General features: G+C 53.7%; 6 protein-coding genes across 6 annotated transcripts; 4 read left to right on the top strand and 2 right to left on the bottom strand.

The window, feature by feature from the left end:
* Positions 1-871: 871 nt before the first annotated feature.
* COCMIDRAFT_101897 (uncharacterized protein) lies at positions 872-2,363 on the bottom strand (the record flags this gene model as incomplete). The annotated part of the gene is made up of 3 exons (XM_007692251.1): positions 872-1,311; positions 1,367-1,992; positions 2,041-2,363. The coding sequence occupies 3 exons, from the start codon at positions 2,361-2,363 to the stop codon at positions 872-874; spliced, it is 1,389 nt and encodes a 462-aa protein (XP_007690441.1).
* Positions 2,364-2,950: 587 nt separating this feature from the next.
* COCMIDRAFT_28428 (uncharacterized protein) lies at positions 2,951-5,185 on the top strand (the record flags this gene model as incomplete). The annotated part of the gene is made up of 1 exon (XM_007692232.1): positions 2,951-5,185. One exon carries the CDS (start codon positions 2,951-2,953, stop codon positions 5,183-5,185), a length of 2,235 nt encoding a protein of 744 aa, XP_007690422.1.
* A 5,471-nt stretch (positions 5,186-10,656) lies between these two features.
* Positions 10,657-11,148, bottom strand: COCMIDRAFT_101911 (uncharacterized protein; the record flags this gene model as incomplete). The annotated part of the gene is made up of 1 exon (XM_007692252.1): positions 10,657-11,148. The coding sequence occupies one exon, from the start codon at positions 11,146-11,148 to the stop codon at positions 10,657-10,659; it is 492 nt and encodes a 163-aa protein (XP_007690442.1).
* Positions 11,149-11,884: 736 nt separating this feature from the next.
* On the top strand, positions 11,885-13,202 carry COCMIDRAFT_28430 (uncharacterized protein; the record flags this gene model as incomplete). The annotated part of the gene is made up of 2 exons (XM_007692233.1): positions 11,885-12,108; positions 12,503-13,202. The coding sequence occupies 2 exons, from the start codon at positions 11,885-11,887 to the stop codon at positions 13,200-13,202; spliced, it is 924 nt and encodes a 307-aa protein (XP_007690423.1).
* Positions 13,203-13,894: 692 nt separating this feature from the next.
* On the top strand, positions 13,895-14,260 carry COCMIDRAFT_38964 (uncharacterized protein; the record flags this gene model as incomplete). Its single annotated transcript, XM_007692236.1, has 2 exons — positions 13,895-13,993; positions 14,054-14,260. 2 exons carry the CDS (start codon positions 13,895-13,897, stop codon positions 14,258-14,260), a joined length of 306 nt encoding a protein of 101 aa, XP_007690426.1.
* A 483-nt stretch (positions 14,261-14,743) lies between these two features.
* COCMIDRAFT_101884 (uncharacterized protein) lies at positions 14,744-15,928 on the top strand (the record flags this gene model as incomplete). The annotated part of the gene is made up of 1 exon (XM_007692253.1): positions 14,744-15,928. The coding sequence occupies one exon, from the start codon at positions 14,744-14,746 to the stop codon at positions 15,926-15,928; it is 1,185 nt and encodes a 394-aa protein (XP_007690443.1).
* Between the last annotated feature and the right edge of the window lie 619 nt (positions 15,929-16,547).

Raw genomic sequence — 16,547 nt, forward strand, 5'->3', positions numbered from 1 at the left:
AAGAGAAAAAACAAAGTCGCGAGGACGGCAACAACAACGACACAAAGTAGAACAACCATAGCAATAATCGCCACTTTACCCATCGATATTCCAGCACCCCCTTTCTCCCCCATACTCCCCATCTCATCCTCCATACTTCCCCCATTCCAGCCAAGCCTCACCACGAATACCCCAGCCACCAACCTCCTCGTATATCTCACCAGCTATCTCCCCCATGTGTCTCGAATCCCCTCGGACAAGACCACAATCCCCCTTTCCCTCATCACCTTCAGTCTGAACCCGAAATCTAGATAGTGACAGACATCAAACACATGTGGGAATAAGAAAGTGGACGACGCCGAGGTTCTCTCGAGTGTTGTTGATTTGGGTAGCAATCTCTTCAAAAGTGTATGCAACGAAAAAGTAAAAGATAAAAATTCACCATGTAGGCAAAGGGTCAAAGGATGGAAATTATGTCCATCCTTTCATTCCCGTTATCATCATTCAACACAGCTTCGTTCGACCCACTTTCCCACGTTTTGGACATTTTAACGGTCGAGAGTTTAATGATTTTACTTTCTGGTTGCGGTTCGAAATGGGTGGACATGTGCGTTTTCATGTGTGAATATTGTTCCTGGGCGGTACATGGCAGGTTAGTTCTGTATGAGGCTAACAGATTCCATCGTTCAATGGGCAAGTGGGTGTGGTATTCTGCTGTGGACAGAAAAAAAGGACGCAAAAACGAGTTAGCCACAGCCACAAGAAAATTCATCGTTATTGTCCATCAAACTGCTTCGCAAATGATATAGCAATGTGTTCTTCATTTGTATTCTGACGTTTTGAATTTTTGTCTATGTATAAATGTTAAGGTGTTATGATTCTGCACAATGAATCAAGCCTTGTATCCAGCTTCGAACAGACCCTCCTTCAAGCTTTCAATCGCCTTGGTAATGTCTGGACGGTTGGGATCTGTTACGCTGACACCCATGTGGCCAAATCGAATGTACTTGGTGGCAATCTCCTTGTGCAGACCGCCGGCGAAGATGACACCCTTCTTCAGGAGGTTAGGGAGCACCTGTGGAGGTGTCATACCCTCGGGAAGGTAGATGGCAGTCATACCAGTAGCTTGGTTCTCGGGCTTGGAAGCCAATTGCTTGAGGCCCAGGTCTTCAACGGCCTTCTTGACCTTTTGTGATGCAGCCTTGTGGGCAGCCCAGTAGTCTTCAATGGGCCTCGCGAGGATTTGCTTAAGGGCAGTGTCAAGGGCGTGGATGAGTTGTGGTGAGGGGGTCGCAAAGTAGGACGGCTTCTTGGCTTCGTAGTTTTGCATAACTAGAATTGTGTTAGCACAATGCTGTCAGTAGTCAAGTGGACAATGGCTGCTTACTTGGTAGCCAGTTCTTCCATGAGCCAAAGTACGAAGTTGGCCGTGTCTTTCTTGCCTTGAATCTTTCGATTGCGCGACCAGACACCATCAGGATGCTCAAACCAGCTGGGCAGCCAATACCCTTTTGCGAAGCTGTGAGAACGGCATCGAGCTTCCATTCGTCGAAGCGGATCTCTTCAGAGCCGACACTGCAAACACCGTCTACTACGACCAGCGTCTCAGGGCTCACTCGGTGAACGAGTTCACTGAGTGCCTTGATCTCGCTCAACACACCAGTTGAAGTATCCACATGGGTGACAGTCAGGATCTTGTACTCCTTCTCTTTGAGCGCCGCTTCGACCTCGTCGAGTTGTGGCCGCTCGCCAATGGGCGCCTTGAGTTGTGTGGCCTTGACACCATATGTCTCGAAGCAGTCGGCAAACGAGTCGGCAAAGTAGCCAGTGTGTAGGACGAGAACCTCATCGCCGGGCTCGACCAGGTTGGCGGCGACCTGATCCCATCCGAGTGTGCCAGAGCCGGAGATGACAAAGGGTTGCGCAGCAGGGTCGGAGGAGACGAAGAGCTTGCGTAGGTTTCCTAGGACTTCGCTGAAGGTGTTTACAAAGGGCTGGCCGACATGCGACTCGCTAAATGTACTTAGTCTAGGACCTCATGGATATGTGACTGCCGCATACCTGTAATGACTCATGGAGTTGAGAACGGCATCGTCAAACTCAATAGGCCCAGGGATGAGCAAAGCGGGGTGTGCTGGTTGGCTCGACATGTTCTTTGGTGGTTCCGGCGTGGCTTCCTTGGTCTCCTTGACTTGGGGGTTGACTGGCTCAACTGGTGCTTTTGCTTCTGGCTTGTTGGATATTATGCGATTGCCGTGTTCGTCTTCGAGGCGAGTGGTGCGTTCAGTGGCAAAGGGAGTGTTCAATGCGAAGAAGGGCTTGGGATCTAAATGGCTGGAGACCTGGTTCAGACGGGAGGTCGCCCGCAAACGAGGTGACGACATGCTAAGGCGGGGTTGGAGACGGCTGTTCACGGCAAGGAGACGCAAGCGCGGGGTTGCAAACATCCGGTACTCGGAGACTTGCGCTGGGAGGAGCGCAGAAGGGGAGAAGGCGAAAAGCGGTACAACGTGTCGATTGGGGTAAAGATGCGGCCGGTTCGCGTGCTGCTCGGTGGTGCAGACGAGTCAGACACGAAGATTAATGTCGCTAACAGGTGCTTTGAGGAAATCTGGCGGCGCAATTGACCATCAGGGGGTCTTTCCTTCAAGTATTGCCTCTAAAAAAAACCAAACGTTCACCGAGGAGCCCCCATGCACGGATGTGCCCCTGGTCCCGGACATGGGCGCTATGAATCGTGGGGTGCCGCGTGTCGGGCGCAGTCGCGTGTAGGGGTGAAGCAGTCGCCGTCACGTGCAGAACCACTGGCGCGTGCTTCCACGCCTTACTCAGCCAGGATATTTGTTGTCAGCCGGCTCCACCCTTGTGCAGCACCAACACTGGGAGCATTTGAGCATTTCATCGCTGCAGACACGCTTGGATATACATACATACCTACACAACACCCGTTGGACCCAATTGGCCGTTGACGATGCGTGTGACTCGTGCGCGCGCCCAGCAGGGCCATGGTGAGGCTACCGACGCGACCGAGCGCGCGCCGTTGAATGAAATAACGTCCAACGCACCAGCCGAGCAACCCCGCGACGACGACGGAGAAGAATTGCTGCCTGCAAAGACTCCTGCAAAGACTCCCGCAAAGAAGAGCAAAGCAAAGGGCCGTGCAAAGAAAGGAAAAAAGACCAAGGCGGCTGAGGAAGAGGAGGAGCAAGAAGTCGAAGCTGCATCTGAAGACGTGCAAACAGCGCCTGAGCCCGTCGAGGCGCCCGCAAGCGCTGAAGATGGTACAACAGAGTCGCAGTCCCTCTCGAACATTCAGGATGAGCCTGTATCAGCTGCGGCCTCTGGCATCGATTCGTCAGCAAACCCTTCTGAAGATGCAGAAATCTCCAACAAGGTCCAACGACCAGTGACCCCAACTAAGCCCGTACGCCTGACTCGCCGCCAATTGGCCATGCAGGAAGAGGAAATGAAGAAGGCGCAACAAGCCGCTCCTGCAGCTCAGGAACCAGAAACCCAAGTTCCAGAGTCAACAGCAGATGTGCTCAAAGTCACAGAAGAAGCCCCACAAGTGTCAGAGCAGGTTGAAGAGCCAAAAGCACCACAAACTCAGAATGGAGATGTAAAGGAAGAGACGGTTATGGAGCCACAGGCTGTTGTTGACAAGGTCCAAGACGAGGCTGTAGTCGAGTCCGTAGCAGAACGTGAAATATCCAAAGAGGCCTTGCCAGATGTGCCACAGGTGGAAGAGCCTCAGACTCAGCCTCAAATCCCCGAGGCAGCGGCTGACACTCCCGTACCCTCCGTTGAACTCAGTCCAGAAACAGAACCGAAGTCGCTTGCAACCCAAAAGTCCAATGAAGATCTTATGGCCACTCTCAGGAGCCAGGCTTCAAGTCGACGGACGTCGCGTAGCCTCTCCAAATCTCCCATGCGTCTCGAGGAGTCTTTTGAAGCAATCGATGCGCTTGAGGAGGCTCTGGAGAACGTCACCTCAGTAGCCAGGATCGATCGATTGAATGAGGAGACATCGCCCGAGAGAGCGAAGGCCTCCAAGACCACCAGCACAGCAGGCACACGTCCAAAGTCGATGTATGCAACATCGACTACAGCTACAAAGTTATCAAGAGCCTCCAGTTCCGCTGCGCCGAAGAGTATGAAGCCGGTCAAGTCTTCATTGGCTCGCGCAACCAGTGTTCGTACTGCAACTAGCAAGGAAGTCAAGACAGCTCCTGCACCGACGACAGATTATCTCGCTGTAAAACGGCGACCGATCAGTGTATCGTTTCCTACTCCTGCGCCGCCAACAAAAGGGCGCGCTCCCACCAAGTCGACATTCCAGCTTTCAAGCAACGACGTAGTTGCAAAGCTGAAGGCGCAGAAAGAGGAGCGACTGAAGCGAGAAGCAGAAGGCACAGCACCAAAGGCACGGCCGATCAGCATGCCCCCTCCACCAAAGTCGACTAAACCGCTTACAAAACCCGCCTTTCAACTGCCGGGCGAGAAAATCGCCGAGAAACTAAAAGCACAAAAAGAAGAGCGTCTAAAGCGAGACGAAGAGCAACAAACCGCACCAAAACAACGCCCAGCCAGCATCTCCATGGCGCCTCTCGCAAAATCCACAAAAGCGCCCACCAAGCCCAAATTCGAGCTCCCAGGCTCCGCCATAGCCGAGAAACTCCGCCTCAAAAAAGAAGAGCGCCTCAAACGCATGGAAGAAGCCGAAGCAGCAAAAAAAGAAGCAGCAACACAAAAACCCCGTCCCGCACCAGTCGCATCCCGCAAACCCGTCACCATCCCCCTCCGCCCTTCCCCCGCCGAAACCCCAGGCGTAACTATCGGCCCTCCCCCGTCTCCACCTCCTCCCCAGCAACAACAACGCTCCACCTCCCTCACCAGCAAACGAACCAGCTTGTCTCTCTCACATCCCCCGCCGCATCAATCCCGCTCCACCTCTACCTCTTCTTCCAACCGCAATAGTATTCTGGTTCCGAAAGCTGTAGTTAGCCCTGCGGATGCGATACAGTTGAAACTCAAGGGCAAAGAAGTTTTCAATCGCGATCGGGTGGAGAAGGAGGCCAGAGAGAGGGAGAGGAGGGAGAAGGAAGAGGCGGCGAAGAGGGCGAGGGCGGAGGCTGCCGAGAGGGGCAGGATTGCGAGTAGAGAGTGGGCAGAGAGGCAGAGGCGGAAGATGATGGGTGGTTCTTGATTTCGTTTGCATCCTTTTCGGGACAGGTTTTTTTTGTCGGAGAGATGGGGTTGGCTTTGGGGGTTGGAACTGGCAAAAGGCGGGATTTTTTGCCTTGCGTTTTTTCTTTCGGATACTCACTTTTATTTTGGCGGTTCTACTTCTTCTTGTTCTTCTTCGACTTGTTTTTATATACTTCTTTGGATAGGATTCCAGGCTCGGTTTGATTTAGTTTCGGGTTCTTCTACTTACATCTCTACACCTCCTTCTATCTATCTGTCTTCCCATGGTTGACTTGGAAGAGGGACATCTAGGCTTCATTGCCGTATTGGCGTTTCGTAGGATTTTCTTCCTCTCTTTCTGTTTTTATCCGGGTTTAGCTCCATGGACAAAGTTATCTTTTTATGTTTTTTGTTTCTCGTACAGTAGTCGCTTTTTGAACTTGAATTTAACTTGGGTTTGTTTCAAAAAGTTTGAGAGGAAATGGTCCATTTTCCTTTTCTCTATCATGTGGAGTAACGACAGGAATAAGATGCGTTGTGAGTTCATCTTTTGAACAAACATGGAAAAGTCTCAATTATTATCGTTTTTTTTGGGAAGAAGAGGGGTGTGTGTTTTTTTTTGGTGGGGTCTTTGGAATTGCAATAGCTTTTTTTTTCTCCAAGGAGATGATGTGTGCAAGGAAATTACTTTTGTGCTCAACTTTATGGAAAGGGGGGGGGGGGAAACTCAACTCTCACATAACTACGAAAACAACAAGGTTGAATAAGGACTTGTTTTGAGCAATAGTGCTAGAAAATCCTCAACTGTACCCTTTTTTTTTTCGTTATGAAGAGCAGGGAAGTGCATTTAATCAAGTAAGTCTTGAAGAAATTTCTTTGAGCTTTGCTAGTAATGTTAACAACATGACTACTCATGTCACTTCATTCTCAACCAGCAACTCTGGATGAATGAGATCCCACTTTTATGGGTGAAGCGGTGGATGCATTGCCATGGCACATGCAGCTGTGGCGACGAAAAAGATCTCGATAGCAGTGGACTAACCCTCCCCATCTCACCTACCTGAAGCCTCATTTTCCGTCTGGATGTTTATTTCACAACCGCGATTCGCGCCCAAGTACCGTCGTCGGTATACTCTGTTACCACTCTTCTGCAGCCTCACCGCGATTCGCGCGCGATGACCATGTCTTCGGTATCCTCCGATGCCACCCACATCCTTCCCGTACTCGTATTATCCCTCCATTATACCACCACACTCCCCCCCCCCCCACAAGTCAAAGTAACCCTGCATCTCTTGCATCCTTTGGAAGTTTCGTCCCGGATTTTTTTTACGAAAAAAAATTGCCACACAAGAAAGGAGTCAAGGTAAACAAAAAGATCCACAATGACTTCACGACGTGGATCCAGAAACGGGATGACAAGTACACACGGAGAAACCAGAATGGGCCGTCCGGTCAGAAGGATCAAAAGGGAAAAAAAAAGTGGGAAAGTAATGTAGTAGACAACAAAGTCACCGGACGTTGCTGGCAAAAGAGCCAAGCAAGATTGAGGAAATTAGAAAATACCCTGCCCAATAGAATAATTTCTATGCTGCCCAATACTTACATCATGATAACGTGTAGGGTGTACTGTAGGCGAAAATGCCTTGCGCGGCCTAATGTTCCGAATGGATAAACAATAAAACCCGTTGGTTGGCAATTCCTTCATTGCTTGCATTATAACCTCTGTGCGTTTGACGCGGCAAAAAAGAATAAAAAGTTGGCAAAACATGTCACTACTCTTTCTGTTTGGCTGCAGCGGTGGTATTTCGGACGGTGACGATTCGCTGTGGGACACTGTGTTTGTGTGTGGCTGCCCAAAACAACTGTTTGGGCTTTTGGCTCAGCATTGAGGCGTAAAGAACAAGGAAACACATGTTATAGACACAGTTGCCTTGTCGTCAAAAGTTTATGTATACTGGTGGCGGTGCTTGTACAACCTGTTTGCGTTTCTCGGTGTCCACGTGGATTACCTTAGCTCCGGTACTTTGCGATGGCGCTGTTCAGAAGACAAATGCACTAGAGACGACGATGGCGTAAATGTGAAGCAAAAATGTATTGGAATCTGCCTTAGCTAGCGCGAGTGATGCTTTGGGAACGAGGCGTGCGCAATGTGCCGTGCGTGACTGCCAGTTGCACGGAACGCATTGGGTTACATGCAAACGACAGAGATCTGGCGATCTGATCGTGGACGGCGCGTGCCGTGTAGCCCTGCAGCGAACCTCTACATTGGGAAATCCTCGAGCGAGTCAGTAACATTAGCGGAGAGGCCGATTGGATTGTTATTGGAAATTACTCATGATGTAATCATGCGCTTCTACAATTCCTAATCTCGAGTCAGCAGCTGTCTTATCTCGCACTCCTTGTGACACGGCTAGCACAAGCATTTTGCTTGTCGCCCAAGACCGGTGGTTATTGTAACTTGGCCATGAGAGACGGAGTCCGCCCAACTGCCTGTTTATCAGAAACAAGGCATGAACTAGAGTGATGGGCGAACTGTGTAGATGAGTATACTAGTGTACATGGTTGTGTAAGAGTGGGGTCTGTGCGTGAGGGTGAAACGACAAAGTTCACAGGTCGAAGCCAGCGTGATAGGCGAGGAGACGCGATAGGTTAGATGATTTTAAATGATCGCTCCAGTGCATATTGGCGTTGTCAATCGCGATGACGCTTGCCGTGCGCGTTCCTTGCATGAGGCAAACGTGATCATCGTATGGTTTCTAAGCACTGTCACCAAGACTGATAACGCCCCCCTGTAAGACGAACAGGTTACACACATGTACGCATCTGGACGTTTGCGCCTGCACCTAGCTACGCTCCATGCGGTTGAGTTCAATCTATCGTTCGGCTAGGCGATGGGCGTCCCCATGAGTATGGGTGATCGGCGTACTGACAGGAACGGACGCATGCAAGGCCTCCGCTCGGACACCATTGGCGACTTTATTGTGCATCTATCTTTGTGTGTGTGTGTGTGGAGAAGAAATTGCAAATACCTTGGGGTCCATAAACACAGGGCGATGCGGAGGGCGAGACGATCGGCCAGCCGTTCGCACAGCATCGAGAATATACTAGTGACTCACCTTTCCGGGCCGAACATCGGAAACTGGCTCGCAGACAACGGGCAAAGGTACCAATGACTAGGGGGCCCGAGGATGCAGGCAGCCTTTGTTGAAGAAGGAGAAATTGCTTTTGTGTCGCGGCGTGGTAGCGTGTTTTCGGCTTCTGAGAGTCTGGAAGAGGCTCAACACGCCCTGTGTGCTCGGGTTTGCCGTCGGGGACGTGGTAGCCTTCTCCGGTCCGTCGCGACAAGTGGTCTTTGCGTGCACTCAACATCCGAACAGCCTAACCCTGCGCAAGAGAGCGGCAGGCCTGGGCTAGCTCAAGACGGGACGAGATGCGAGGAGAGTAGGCAGCTTGCATGCGAGGCAGACGCAAAGTGAGAGAGGGTGCCGCAAGCGGTGCAAGCACAAGGCTCAATGTTTTGAGGCAACCTGTCGCGGGTATCGATGTCCAAGTGCTCGGATCTCGGAATAGTTCACCAGGCCCTTGCGGCGAGCAGACTGGCAGGCAGAGGCGAGAGCAAGCGAGCAAAGGTGGACTGTGAGTGGTGTGATGGGATTTGGCACTAGCTCCATGTCACACGACGAGCGCTTGACAGTCGTCGCACCTGCGCCTCTGTCGATGACCTAACCACCGGGAGTCGCTAGCATGGAAATAAGTTACATAGTCACGTCCGAGGGAATGTGCCGTGAGCCCTCAGAGCCCTCAGAGCCGTGGGGCCCGGACGGTCCACTATGATTCCCGGGGCTCGCTTGCCAAGTGGAGCCCTGGTGAGCTGGCAGCGCGCGGATGGGGGACCGCAGGAAAGTCGTCGCGGCCTGGGGAGCAGAAGGAAAAAAAATTGCCTCGTGGGGGGGGGGGTGGGCATGAGGCCTTTGTTTGTAGCGTACGGTGCTAATTTTGCAACTGAGGCCGACGATGCATGGCACAGCGATGACGATTGCACTCGAAGGCAGTAAGTAGTAGGAGTAGATTGGGCCACTGGGATGACGCTGGCAATGTCGCGCAATGGCGACATTTCCCCCCCCTCCCTCGTGGTGAGAAAGGCGGCATGACGGAGGGTGGGACGATTGCTTTTTTTTCTCGCACGCACAGTGAGTGGCGGACTGAAGGGAGTCGGCGGTGCCCATGACGATGGACGGGCCGTTCACCAAAGTGCGGAGAAGCCAAGCTATGAGGCGCCCCACCCCGTCCGACGCTTGGGCCAATCACAGGGATGCCAGGGGCGTTGGCGGGCGAGTCGGGGCACAGGCGACGAGTAGGGAACATGGCCAACTCCTTCGCTCTTCCCAGGGGAGGGGACACGGCGCCAGAGTGGATGCTGCCCTGCTCGTTGGGAAACCCCTCTCAACAACAGCCCACCCTCCCTGCTGTCCAACTCTCGCCACCGCGTCCTCACTTGCTGATGCCCGTCGTCTGCCGCCAGGCTGTGGCTGGCTTCTGGATCACCGTGAGGGAGAGAAAAAATTTCTTCCTCTGCCTTGCACTCCCGCGCGGGCAGGGCCTAGCCGTGCCTCATGCCCCCCCCAATTGTGACCCTGCACAGTCACCGTCCATGTGTGGGCTAGGGCATTGCGCGGCTATCAAAGTTTAAACCGCCTTGTCCATGGCGTGGGAGAGGGACTAAGCCTTGCGCACCCTGTCTGTCTCACCTGTCTCGTCTTGGGCTTATCTGAGTATGAGGCTATGCACTGGATGGATGACATGAGGTGAGAAGATTGCCTCATCACGTGCTGACGAGGGGGTGGACGAGCCTCAAGTCATCAATCACTGTATAGGGGAAAGGTGTGTATGGGAACATGTATGTGAATGTGTGTGTGTGTGTGTGTGTGTGTGTTTGTGTGTTTGTGTAAAAGACCACGAGTCTATGCCCGTGGTCGTGGCTTCCATTTGAGGAATTGCTACTACTAAGCTATTGGTAGAGGTGAGGTGAGGTGAGGTGAGAAAAAGCAGGCACGACTCTCGCGGTCGGCTCTCGCAACAGAGGATATCCAACCGTCCCAACTACGAGCAAACCCATCGCCGGGGCTGCAAATGCTCCTGATAACACAAAACACTGGGGCTCACTCGGCCCCGCGCTCCCCCAGAAACACCAAAGGGGATATGGATATAAATACTTTTGATCGTACACCGCGCATCCACGTATCTTGACAAAGGAAATGGTACAGAACTAGTAGGTGATGGAAAAAGGGAGAGCAGCGGTGGTGCTTATGCAGGTGAACTCCGTAGACCCATGCCAGTCCCAGGCGGGCGAGGCCATGGGACCGAATGCAAAACTGAACATGAGGGAGGGCAGTGAGAGCCCAAGGACGCAAGGGGATAAAGGCTCCGCCGTCATTAATGTCGTGAGGCCAACCTCGCAAGGGCGGGATTGGCAGAAGGGGGCGAAGGGGCCTAGTACTGTGTGTACCTCCTCTTGACGTCTCGGGTCTGGTCAAACGATCGTACGTAGCTGCTGAGCTGCGTGGCCGCTTGCTGCGAGATGCCCGATTGAGTCCGTGATGATGATGACGAAGAGGCGAGCGAGGAGCGTGATGACGAGGGAGTCAGGCTGCGCTGGGGTGATTGCCTGGTTGCCGTGGGGGGTGCAAAGTAGCTGCCGTTTGCGGTGGGGTAGTAGTGGTAGGGGCTCGAGGGGACTGCTTGCGACGTGGTGGATGCCGCCTTGTATGCCGAGAAGTTGATTGCGGGGGCGAGGTAGAAGCCGCTGTTGGACGAGGATGATGATGAGGCCGAGGAGGACAATTGCGAGGGTGCTTGTGCGGTGGTGCCGGCCCTTTCGAGGTCGGCCAGGCGGCACGATTGCGAGCAGTAGACGCCGTTCTCGGCAATCTGGCGGTCGCAGGAGAGGCAAAAGTCGTTGAAGCACTCCATTTGGGAAGCCATTGCGGCGGATGGGGTGATTGTGGTGGTGGTGGTGGTGGTGTTGGTTGATATTATATATGTATAGAGAGGGCGACGGGAGTGAGTCGCTGGGGCAGGGTGTAGTCAGGCCTTTGGGCGGAGGGACAGGCAGCAGGCTATGTAGGGGCAGCGGGTGGTATGTGTGTGAGAATGGGAGTCAGAGAGGGTGGTCAGGCAAGAGAGATATAGAGCGAGGTGGAGCGGAAGAAGCGTCCGTGTGTGGAGCGGCGGCGGGAGGGAGTGGATGGGGGATATACTTAAGTTGCGCTCAGGCACACTGGCAGCATCCACACGCACCCACCCACACACACGCATCCACACACGCATCCACACACGCACACACACACAGGCAGGCAGGCAGACTACGGCTGACCCTAGTCGCCTCTCAGCAGATGGTGCCGACAGGGTCCTCGGCCATCCCTGGTCGTCTCCGCACGGGCTGACCATGCAGCCAAGCAACCAACGACGTCTGAATTTCGTCGCAAGCGCTGTAGCCTCGAGCGCTGCATGCACCCCTCACGCCCACGCCCTCTGCCTGCTATGCCTACACTATGCCTGCCCTATGCCTCTCTCTCGCGCCCTGTGCAGCCCAAACGCCGTGTGAATGCGCACCTCGACGTGGGTGTAGTGTACCACTAGGTGTAGTGTACACTACACGCACCTACATACATGTGCGGATATGCACCAGAATCTTCGGCCGCGGTGTTTACTGCCTGCCATGGCTGCCATGGCTCCCAATGCCCTCTGCCTGCTGACACCTCCGCTCGCCTCTCTTCCCCTCTCGCCTCTGCCCTCTGCCCTCCTCTCCTCACCTCCCACGCCCACCCTCTTCTGCCCGCCATGCCCACTCTGCCCACTCTTGCACGCACTGCGTGACTGCGCAGCCAGTGCTACTCTAGTCATCTGCCCCGGCCCTGCGCCTGCGCAGCAGATGACTGCCATGTGCAAATCTAGGAACAAGGCTTCCTATTCAAGCTCCATGCCCCTCTTCCACAACCACACTGCCTCTTATCGGTTTCAGCAGTCATGGGGCGTCGCTGCCCTCGCTCCAGCCCACCGCCCTGCATGCCCGTTGCCATCCCATCCCATCCATCACCACGTCCCTCTGCTGCCGTCACACTGCCAAACTATACGCACATAGACTCTACTAACTATTCTTTCCTTTTGCTTCCGCTCGCGTAAGCTCCCCCTCCACCCCCCCTTGTGCCTCTCCCTCTTGGCCCCACTGAGCCATGTCTGCCGCCTATTGCGACACTGAAGACGTTATCTGTCGCCATTGACGTGCTCGATGCCGTTTGCCAATCTTAGTAGGAGAACCACTTGCCTTGTCCTGCAGCAACCCATCTCCACCTCCCCATGCACGACACACCACCCTCACAACTTTCGCCTCCGCAACGCCTCGTGCGATCTCTCAACACAACCTTTTCTTCTCCCAATACTCTAACCCCCCCCCCATCTCTCGATGCTGCGAACTCTTCAGGCATGTGCCTGCAAGTGTCTCATGCCTCGCTTCGCCTCTTGCTGAGCGCCTCACGCCTTGCTTCTCCCAATCCGTCACCCCCGGCAGACTGATCTGGACTCTTGCTCAGGCCAGCCCGCCCAATCCGGGCTTTCGGCCTCAGCGACGCCGGCCTCTATCCGTTCCACAAACTCGTGCTCAAATATTTTTCTCCCGTTGTCAATGGCTTGCGCAAACCATTCCAGAGCGTCCTCCATCCACTATGGCCGCCCCCCCTCCCTCCCTCCCTCCTAGGGCAAGCGAGATAAGAACGCTCGGCCCACGCAACCGCGCCCCTACCAGCCCAGGCAACCAGCAACCGTCCACCAAACCGTTCCAGCTGCCCTCACGCCCCCCATGCCCTCCCCATGCCCCCTCCGGACGAATCACCACCCTGCCCTCAACTGCAAGTCACTTGCACGCCTGTATCCAACACGAGCACGAGCACGAGCACGAGCAGCCTGCATGCACTCCTCCCATCCAAACTATAATACATACGCGTTCAGAGACAGCCCCCACGCTTCTCCTCTTTGCCTAGATGCAGACGTCCTTCGTTGCTGCAGGACCCTAGATGGCGCACGGCACAAAAGTGAACATGTTGACGCTTACACTCGTCTGCAGGAACCAACTCCATTCCCTCTTATCGCCACATCCACACTTGTTCTAATCTGGCCCCCTTGAAACTGTGCTTATCTGGTTGTCCCTTCTTGCCGTCCCGCCCGCGCGCGATTCAGCACCGCGACAATCGAGGCAGTGCCGACTATTGGATCCAAAAACACCCTTCGTTTCCTACATTGCCCTTCTCCACAAGCACTATAGTGCGCCCTTCTGCTTGCAGCCGTGCGTGCGACATGCCTTGACATTCACTGTGCTTTTGACACGCCTGTCAGCCCCAACAAACCACACAAACAATGCCCCAAAATATCTCCTTCAATATCCATGCATTCACATCCATGCTGCACTTAGCTAATACCCAAACCTTCTCCTCTCATCGCCGATATTAGGGCTCAGGGCGATGCAGCTAGAGCATCTAGGCCTCATCTAACAACAGCATACCCCTACCCTCGGCGCAGCTGGTCGCTTATGTGCTCGACATGCAAGATGATGCAGGACACGACTTGCCCAATAGTTGGCGCATAGAATTCTAAACACTTTGTCCTTGGAAACAGAAACATCTGTAGTAATGTACTTACTTGGGTACGTACATAGCACGCCCATGTCACCCAACCAATGCCCTTCACTCCCGGTGCATCCGCGTCAGATACATACATATACGCGCTGCACCCCGCAACAGGCAATCCCTTTTCGTCGCAGGCCACCGCATGCTGTGTAACTTGAGTAACAGAAGCAGTTCACTCTAGGTGTAGTGTCCTCTATGCATCAATTTAGCACCGAGCGCAAACCCTGAGGCGCGCATTGCTGTTGAGCAGCCTCGTTCTCTGTGCTCGCTTGATCCCTGATGGTCATCTCCCGGGTTTAGAACTACCCCGAAACATCGGCCCGTTTGCTGAGGCGGGTGGATTCATAGTGGGTTCTCTTTTCAACGGCTATCCTTCCCACTCGCCTCTGTTGGCGACGAGAGGGTCCTGCGGGTAGAATCGGAGATACGCCGCAACGATTTTTTTTTCTCAGGGTCCTAATGGCATTCTACGATACACCATACTCTCCTGATCAAGCGTAGAATCGGGCCGTCTGCTTGACTTTGAGATAACTCAAATCATGGTCCGTATTAAAAGTTAATGGAATGATGGTGGCGTTATTAGCAGGATATCTGCGGTCCACCATGTCTGATATGTATCCTGCTCATGGTAGCATGTAGGGTTTCTGTCTCTCGCATCTGTTGGTAAAGACTGAGCTTCATTGTGCAAAAAAAAAAGAAAAAGCTTTTTTTTCCTACTCAGAATGCTCAAGTCACGCCAGCCTCGCTTACTGTGCGCTTGCAAAGTAGCTTCTAACACGACCATCACCTCATCTGAACAAAGCCATTGAAACCATTGTCTAAACACCGCCGGTAGTAGCAATTTTGCAATACGTACCACATAGTGGACATTTTATTGCCCCCGCGAATTTACCCCCGCAATGGCCTATACCGCAGAGCTCCGACTCGCCCTGCGCGCCGTCCACCGTGCATCCGTCCTCACCAAGTCGGTGCTCCGGAGCCTCTCCAACAACGTGTCTGCCGAAACCAAAGCAGACGACAGTCCCGTCACGATTGCAGACTTTGCCGCACAAGCACTCCTCATCTCCGCACTTCATGCCGCGTATCCTCACGACGCCTTTCTGGGCGAGGAGAGCGCAGATGCACTGCGCCAAAACGAGGCCCTGGCTGACCGGGTATGGCAGCTTGTGCAACAGGCAAAAGAGGAGGCTGATGCGCGTCTGGATGCAAACGGCAAAGATCAGGAGGCAACTGCGAGTACTGCTGCCGCCGCTGCTGCTGCGCACGACCTGAACGAGGACCCAGTGCTAGCATTTCCCGCGTCCAAGGAGGACATGTTCGATCTGATTGACCGGGGCGGCAACGGCCAAGTCACGGGATTAGGACGTGTCTGGGTCATGGATCCCGTCGATGGCACCGCAACGTTTATGCGGGGCCAGCAGTACGCCGTTTGTCTGTGTTTGCTCGTTGATGGCGTACAACAAGTGGGCGTGATTGCGTGTCCGAACCTCGCTTTTCCTCTGCAAGGCACGCTGGGCTCGATACACATCAGCGAAGACAACGTCGACAGCGACGGCTATGGCGTGGTTCTTTCCGCAGTCAAGGGTCAAGGCACGTTTCTGCGTACCATGGAAGCCAGCGGTCCTGGAGCCCACGCCCGACACGTGGACCTGACTACGCTACCGCCCAAGCAGACATCTGATCTAAACTTTGTCGAGGCTACGATTGGCAAGACGTCGCTCTCGCAGACTGAACACGAAGCTGTTGCCACTGCCCTCAGTGCAAGCTGGCCAGGCACCGTGCTCTGGTCCCAGCAGATGAAATACGTGGCTCTCACCCTCGGCGCAACAGACGTCATGGTGCGCATTCCAAAGACGCTCGACCGCTTCACTTGCATCTGGGACCACGCCGGCGGCCACTTGCTCTTCCAGGAGGCCGGCGGCATCATTAGCGACTTCCGCGGCGAGCAGATTGACTTTTCTGCCGGCCGTAAGATCAAAGGTGAGCGCAATTGGGGTATGATTGCCTGTATGCCGGCGGTGTTCGAACAGGTCGGTACCGCCGTCAAGCATGTATTGAACCAGCGGGACGCCGACCAGAGCTAGAAGCCAACGAACCGTTCTTTCAATCCCACCCAGGAAAAAGTAAAGAAAGAGAAAGCAAAAAAGGGTTACTAGCCCCCCTTCTCCCAACCGTACATGTGCATGTTGTGTTACCCCATTGCCACTCTATAATGGACAATGGCAATGTAGCATCGCCTTCTTTTTTTCCGGTCCGTTTAAACTACATGCAAATCATTCCCCCTTACCCAAACATGCTGATGCCTCAATCATGCCATTTTCTCTCCCTCCTCCCGTATCCTCCCGCTCCTCAGCTACCTAAAATGAAAGAAAACCGGGGCGTACTACAACAAACGCATGACGATCAACATCCCACCCAAACTCTGTTTCCCTTCCATCCCTTCTCTTCCTCTATCTCTGAACGTTGCACCCCACCCCCCCCCACTTCTTTCCCTGCTTAACACGAACTTGCCAACACCCCCTTCCATCGAACCCACTCTGCACCGTTCGCGCTCGCTAGCTGGCTGGCTGAGGGGACCCAGTTATCCACGTGTATGTTGAAGTGTATAGAGATCCAATTATATGTTAATATGTACATTATTCCTCTTTCAGGCCGCCAAACCAACAAAAAAAGAGGAGAAAAAGCCCAAGCGAGTTAGAAACG

The sequence above is a fragment of the Bipolaris oryzae genome (assembly GCF_000523455.1).
Source record: "Bipolaris oryzae ATCC 44560 unplaced genomic scaffold scaffold_123, whole genome shotgun sequence".
In the NCBI taxonomy this organism is placed as follows: Eukaryota; Fungi; Ascomycota; class Dothideomycetes; order Pleosporales; family Pleosporaceae; genus Bipolaris; species Bipolaris oryzae.